The sequence below is a fragment of the Phoenix dactylifera genome, chromosome 7 (assembly GCF_051530095.1).
Source record: "Phoenix dactylifera cultivar Ajwa chromosome 7, Ajwa_hap1_PhDact_Kaust_v1.1, whole genome shotgun sequence".
NCBI lineage: Eukaryota > Viridiplantae > Streptophyta > Magnoliopsida > Arecales > Arecaceae > Phoenix > Phoenix dactylifera.
This window is the reverse complement of record NC_143196.1, coordinates 21,334,098-21,341,811: the sequence shown is the minus strand read 5'-3', so window position 1 is coordinate 21,341,811 and position 7,714 is coordinate 21,334,098. Positions and strand designations below refer to the sequence as shown.

At 38.1% G+C, this 7,714-nt stretch overlaps 1 protein-coding gene across 1 annotated transcript; it reads left to right on the top strand.

Annotated features, from left to right (window-relative positions):
• The first annotated feature begins 628 nt into the window (after positions 1 to 628).
• On the top strand, positions 629 to 4,104 carry LOC120106281 (galactoside 2-alpha-L-fucosyltransferase-like). The gene is made up of 2 exons (XM_039119260.3): positions 629 to 1,012; positions 2,321 to 4,104. The coding sequence occupies exons 1-2, from the start codon at positions 751 to 753 to the stop codon at positions 3,811 to 3,813; spliced, it is 1,755 nt and encodes a 584-aa protein (XP_038975188.3). The 5' UTR covers positions 629 to 750; the 3' UTR covers positions 3,814 to 4,104.
• The last annotated feature ends 3,610 nt before the right edge of the window (positions 4,105 to 7,714 follow it).

Sequence of the window (7,714 nt, the reverse complement as noted above, 5' to 3'; positions counted from 1 at the left end):
CAGTAAAAGTATACTATGAATGATAACAAAAGAGAGGGAAAACCTTACAAAGTGGGGAAAAGAGAGATCGAAGAAAAAGAAGAACATCGTAACATTGTTCAATCTTGTTTTATTACTCCATTTCAGCTGCATTTTAATTTAGCATTTTAAGTTAGAAGTCAACTTTATTATCGTCGGTCGAACCCGTAATTATTCTATTTTCATCAAGTGAAGCTTTTTATTTTTGGTACACATGTACTGAAGTTTTTTATTGCTCCATTTCAACTTGCATCTTTTGTTTCTGACTTACCCCTAGAAATTAGAAGCCCCATACGGTGAGGTGGGTAGAGCCCATAGCAAGCAATTGATTTCCGGAACTTGATTGAAGTATTCATTGGAGCAAACCGTACGCATCAACCGATCAGGGATCTGGTCAAAGGAAGGGAAAATCGAAGGATTTTGTGGAAACAAAGTTCATATAAAACAACTGCCAGCTAATCATTGACCAAAGACTCGCGTCACTCGTATTTAGTTCCTCTTTGAACTTTCAGATCCCATAAAAATATAAATAAATGAAGTCAGATAAATAAATTAAGAGAAAATAATACCCACGTTTCTATGATTGACATGAAAGTCACATTGTATTTTTTTTCCTTTCAGAATTCAGAGACTAACAAAGCCCACATCTTCCTTTCTTTCAGATCCAACGCTACTTTGGTCTGCCTGGATTCTTCTGGGGACCTTTGGTAACAGCTGAACAGGAGGCTGGTAATGGACCCAAGGCGGATCCGGAGACAGCAGCCATCTCCAGCCAACCTCCATGATTCGGAGATCAGCGAGGGGGTTTATCAAGCCGAGTCGGAGGAGAAGCCCAGTTCGGTCTTTCAGAGGCCAGCGATCGTCCTGTCTACCTTCATTCTGATTCTCCTGCCGTTCATTCTCGTCCTCTCCAATCGAAGCCCGTCATTGGAAACGCTCTGTAAAGCTGGAAGAGTCGTAGAAACGGCAGGCTATGAAGCAAAGGCGAAGCAAGGTATCATGTCTTCCATCTTCCTCCAATCTTATTGTCCCCTTTTTTTTTCAAATTCTTGTTAAGATGTCAGTAGTATTTTTCTTTGAGTTTGTGGCTTTCAGAGAGGGTGAGCCCTAGCGCCACCACCATAAGATTGCTCTATTGTGACTTGGGTGTGATCAGTTAGAAACATAAATACAACCTTTTCATATGCAGATGCGTATATCTGACCCTTCCAAGATCATGTAGTAGCCAGGTTTTGATGTTTATGCTGCATTTACTAATAAAAACAAAAAGCTGCATGAGCAGGCAGTATTATTTTCAGATCTATAGATTTTCTGGCTTTTGCCTCCCCTGAAGCTACATGAAGATGTTTGCAGTTGGGGAGTTAAGCTTGCAGATAGAATTTCAGATTTGATAGGTTTTCCACCTTGCGATTTGTGATGTGTTATTCCATATCTCAACTACCGTCTTATTTTACAGCTCTGTATTTAAAAGTTGTATTGGTTGTCATAAGTTGTATATAATTGCATTAGAATTACAGCAGGCGGGTTCAGGTTGGTGTGGAGTTGAGAGATGAGCATTCAAGTATAAAATGGTCAATCTATGCCGGCCTGCTGATAAGTTAAAAATTTGAATCCAAATTTGTCCACTAAACCAGCAATATGACCGAACATGTGGAATCCATTTAGTAAAAGATCGTAATTTTTGATGATATAATATGTTTGTTAGTTCGACATGGTAACCTGTTAATTCTACTTGATGAAACTGTTAAATCATTAACTGATGTTAATTTGCAAAGGTCGCATCATTTCACATCCATGAGTATAAATTGGTTGGCACTAAGTCATTTTAGCGTATAGCTACTTCCAGAAGGTAGTCCAAAAGTATGACTTTGACATATAATTAGAACTTTGAATTTTTAATTTGGTTTGTGTCATGTAATTTTAGATTTACTTTACATTTCCTCAACAGGCTAGATTATTGAAGGCAAGACATGTTTGTAAGTGAACCTGCTTAATAATCCAGCTATCTGAGTCACTTATATTCATAAATTTTAGGGATTTTGGAATATGTGACCTACCTCTGGTGATCTGCTTGTGTTTCCCTCCTCGCATCGTTTCTGGACCTCGAACATATTTGAACTGCTAATTGGCAGAGGCTTGATTGCCATTTGATCTTCTAGTTCTTCTCTTAATATTGAATCCCTTCAACAAATTAAAGTCATGACACAAGGCATTATGATTTATTATTTTGTTGTATTTATCTTATTGACCTCTCCAAGTTCAATTATTAGCTTATCTCCTCATATTTTTGTGCAATGATCAGGTTCAGAAAATGGTTCCCTTGCCTCCTCTAACATCACCGAGGGCAATTTTCTCCAGAAAAATATCACTAAAGATATTCTTCTTGGAGGCCTGCTGGTTCCTGGGTTTGATCAAGGATCCTGTCTTAGCAGGTACCAGTCTGTATTGTATCGCAAAGAATCTCCCCACCTACCTTCTCCTCATCTATTAGAAAGATTGAGAAAACAAGAAGCTCTCCAGAAAAAATGTGGCCCAGGCACCAAATTGTACAAAAAAGCCATCGAACAGCTGAAGTCTGGTAATAGCACTCAGACCTTGGAGTGCAATTACCTGGTAGTGCTGTCATACAGTGGCTTAGGGAACAAGATGTTGACTCTTGCTTCGGCATTTATATATGCCATTCTCACAAACAGGGTCCTACTTATAGACAGAGGCGCCCACATTGCTGACCTCTTTTGCGAACCATTTCCTAATACGACATGGCTTCTACCTTGGGATTTCCCTATTGACCATTTTAGCAGCATATACAAAGACGATCCACGGAGTTACGGAAAAATGCTGAAAGATAAGGTTATCGGCAATGAAGTAAATGGTGCCACAAACGGGTCGCTGCCACCCTATGTCTATCTCCATCTGAGCCATGATTATGGTGACTTCGATAAGCTGTTCTACTGCGAGGATGATCAACGACTCCTTCAAAAGATACCATGGCTGCTGCTGAGATCGAACCAATACTTCGTTCCATCCCTCTTTCTGATCCCAGCATATGAAGAAGAACTTAATCGGCTGTTCCCCGAGAAAGAGACGGCTTTCCATCACCTGGGGCGTTATCTGTTCCACCCTACCAACTCGGTGTGGGGTATGATTGTCAGGTCTTATCAGGCATATCTAGCCAAGGCTGATGAAATAGTGGGCATTCAGGTCAGAGTCTTTGAACGGGGGAAAACTCCATTTCAGCATGTGTTGGATCAGATCCTAGCATGCTCTCTAGAGGAAAAGGTGCTACCAAATGTAAGTCTCCATGAGCCTGTGGTTTCAGGTACTGATTCCAAGTCAAAGGTTGTGCTTGTAACTTCTTTGGACTCTGCATACTTTGAGAAGATAAGGAGCATGTATTGGGAGCACTCAACTGCAACTGGTGAGGTCATTGGTGTCTATCAGCCAAGCCATGAAGGATTCGAGCAGACGGGGAAGGAGATGCATGAGATGAAAGCATGGGCAGAGATTTATCTCTTGAGCTTGACTGATATGTTGGTCTCGAGCTCGTGGTCTACTTTCGGGTATGTGGCTCGAGGTCTTGGTGGTTTAAAGCCATGGATCGTCTCGTTTAAGACGGCAGACCAGATGACCAACCCTCCCTGTCGTCGAGCCATGTCCATGGATCCTTGTTTCCATTTTCCTCCATTTCTCGATTGCAAGGCAAAATCGTATGTCGACCAAGGGGCTTTAGTCCCGTATTTGAAGCACTGTGAAGACTCGGGGGGCCTCAAGCTGGTTGATCCGGTCGAGCAGTAGCTGGGACATATCGATCTCTTGCATTCCGAGGGGACAGTTCATCCCCGTAGACTAAGATTGTGCACTAAATTATTGTCAGAGCACGCCATGCTGATCTGCCATTGGTGATTTTAGACTATGATCAAATTTGTATGGCAAGTTGAATGATATCTTTGCATTTTTCATTTACAAAAAGTTGTAAAAAAGTTCATTGACGAGATCATGCCCCCTCCCCTTTTCGATAAAAAGATGCAAAGATCAATCTTTACTGAATAATAAAAGAATTTTTATGTAAGCTTGTAGTTAACTTCATCCATCAAGTTTTATGATCAACTTGCCAATCTTTCTTCTCAGCCTTTGGGGTCGGTGGGGATCTTCCCTTTTGTACCCTTGTCAAGGGTTAAAAGATTGACCCCCTCCTCTTCAATTGTGAGATCAACTTGATGGCGCATATCATCCAATATCATGCAATGGCCCAGCATCAAGCCCTAAACCGAACGTGTAACAGATACCATATGCTTGCAAGGCAGACTATACAAGCATGCAATACTACTGAACAAATTAGAATAATTTTAGCACAATAATAATTCTTCTTCAATTCTTGAAAATTAATTTAATCAAGACCCGACCAAATTATTCTCACAAACAAATATCCTAAAGTAACAAGAGTCATATAATTCCAACCAATTATTATCATTGAAACCAAATAAAATATGCAAAACTAAATTAAACTAAGCTAAACAAAACTAATCTAGAAGTTTGGATGACATAAATATCTCCAAGCAATCTAGTGCACTCCTCCAACTCCCGATTAATTGTGGTTCAAGCTCTAAATGTAGAAAATAAAAGAATAATGAGCTACACCAGCCCAATAAACAACATAACACTTTACAGTGGGGTCAAACATTAGGATGTGGCTATGTAACACAATGGCATGGGCCGTATAATACATAGAAGATGCACCAAGTGCTAGATAACATATAATAGATACTACTATTTTAATCATCTATGGCTTGATGTCAATTTTAGTTTCTCAGATTATAAGTTCATAGGGCCAATGTATAATATCTTGTAGAGGCAGATCATAGCCATGTTGAAAATACATATATAAATCAAGTTCATAAGCTACCTATTCAACTTTCTAAATACTACAGAAACTAATGTCACATTTAGGTGTCGTAACCAAACACACTCTTTACCAACAACCATTCCGAGTTGGGTCCAGTTCCAAAAGGGAGGCTTAGATATATTAACTGATTTAACGCCCTTAGTACAAAATGGTTGTCATTGTCACCCTTAAGTTGAGTGGGTCTCAAGACTGCAGGGTTGAACACACTCGCCCTTTAGAGTGTGGTAAGCCCGGTGTTATCCCTGGTCTTGGGAGGAGGGATGGCATGCATTCTCTACTACCTCTAAACAGTTCCGTTCATCCTTCCATCCTCACTTCACTATTTTTCTGCTTGTTCCCTCCCTCCTTTAGGGTCGGTCGAGTGGTGGCAGGGGTAAAAGTAAGTTATCATTTCGTTCATCCTTATGTCCTAAAGCTCAAAATAGATCAAGCAATCAAAAATAACTAATTTACAAGAATAATAAAATACATGGTATGTTCTGATTTCAAGGATAAAACAATGCATGCTTGATCCTTTTTATCAATCAAATGGCAAATATTATAAAACTAATTTAATAAACTAATTGAAGTGTTAAGTTACTTCTTCTCACTTGATTTTCCTACGTCAATCAAGCAGGTCAACTACACCTATTCAATACCATTAGAATCCAATTAATTTTATGGTCATCATCTTAAAAGTCCCATAAAAAAGAAAACAAGAAAGAGCCCAAATAGGTTGAGATTGAATGAAAAAATACCACTCGAGGTATGATCGAGGTGAGGATACATGCTTGAATTGAGGTTGATCAAGGATAGGCCAGCCAAGCGATGGAGCCCAATGACCCGAATCAATCAGTCTAAGTTATTTTTCTTGATCAAAGGTCAGGCTAGGACATGTCAGTCATAGCGATTGAGGATGGCCAAATCTAATATGCTTTGACAAGGGCCAAGGTTGAGGCTAGAACTTTGCTCTATGGATAGGGGTTGGGACCTCTTTACTGCAAGTTGCAAGAGAAAGACTATTTGGGGTCACCTGCTAAAGAGAGAAAAGAGGTCTAAAAAGAGAGAGAAAGAATGAGAGATAAAATAAGAGAGAAAAAGATTAGAGAGAGAATCTTTCCAATGATCTTTTTTTTTGTCATTGTCGCCAAAAATGACCACCACCTCTTTCTTTTCTTTTAAGAAAAATGAATTGTGATTCATCCTTTGTCATGTGTCTACAGCACCCACTATTCAAATACCATCTTCTATTAATCAACGAGCTACTAGACACACCTGCATCACAGAATTTAAATTTTTGTCCTAGGTACCCAAGCTCTCTCGGGTCCTCGTAGGTTAGCAATTATAGTTTCTTTTGGAACCCACATTTTCTTGATAGCAACTTTACCATTTAAGCTATTTGCTTTATATTTATAGGTAAAGAATTTGTGGCCAATTTTATACCACTATAAAAATATGTTGTTTTTCTTGATTGATTGTTTGATGATTTAACAAATATTTTCTTTAATAATTTTTATTTTAACAGAGGATTATAGCCAAGTCCAACTTTATCAAAAATAACTTGTAGGCTATCTAAAATCATATTCAATTTTTCAAAACATAAAGTAAATCTTTAACAATTGGTTTCGATTTACTGGCTTCTTTACTTTGTTTCTGATTCTCTTGTAGTAATGTTTGTTTTGCTTTTAATATGTTTTCATTTTCATTCAAAAAAAGTTTGTTTTTTCAGTTTAAGTTCTCTACTCTTTTGACTAAGCTTTTTAAACTCATCTAATAAATCATAAAAAGCTTCCTAAAGATCATCAAAGGTCAAATCATATACAGGCTCAGGGTTTACCTCATCCTTATGAGCCATTAGACATAGATTTAGTGTTTCTTGAATCTCCTCCTCTGAACTTTTGTCGTTGCTATCACTCCATATGGCGACAATTGCTCTCCTCTTTCGCTTCTTCAGAGATTTCTTCAATTGTGGGTAGTCCGCTCGAAAGCGGCCTGGTTTTTTGCATTCATAGCATACTAGTGGCCGCTTTTTCATTTTTTCTTTGCTCAGCTCCTCCTTAGCCAAAGGCCTTCTTCTTATTCCTTGCCCTTTTTTTTCTCACAAATCTTTTGAATTTTCTCGTTATTAGATCCATCTCCTCATCACCTTCTGTGCTATCAGATTTTTCACTCTCTTCTTGTTCTTGTGTCATTGATTTGAGAGTGATGGTTCCTTTTTTCTTTGATTCCTCTTCTTCAAAGTTCTACTTTATGGATAGCTCATGAGTCATCAGAAAATCCAACAATTCTTCTAGAGAAAAGTTATTGAGATCTTTAGCTTCTTGAATGGATGTGACTTTGGCCTTCCAAGCTTTTGGTAATGACCTAAAAATCTTTCTCACTAAATCACTATTAGTATGTGATTTTCCAAGCTATTTAAGAACATTAATACTATTAATAGAGTAAACATATTAGAGATTGACTCATTGGATTTCATTTTAAAAAACTCATATTTATGTACAAGCATATTAATTTTAGATTTCTTGTCTTGGTTAGTGTCTTCATGTGTTACTTCCAATCTATCCTAAATCTCTTTAGCAGAAAAGCAAGTTGATATGCGATTAAATTTATTAGCATCTAAATAGTAATAAAAAAACATTCATGGCATTAGCAGTTATCTATGCCATATTTTTATCAAATTCATACCATTTTTCTTTAGATTTGGGAAGAGACATACCATCAATAATTTTTGTGGATGTGTAAGGTCCATTAACTGTGACACTCTACATGTCATAGTCTAGTGCCTGAACAAAATGCGTATGTGTGCTTTCTAAT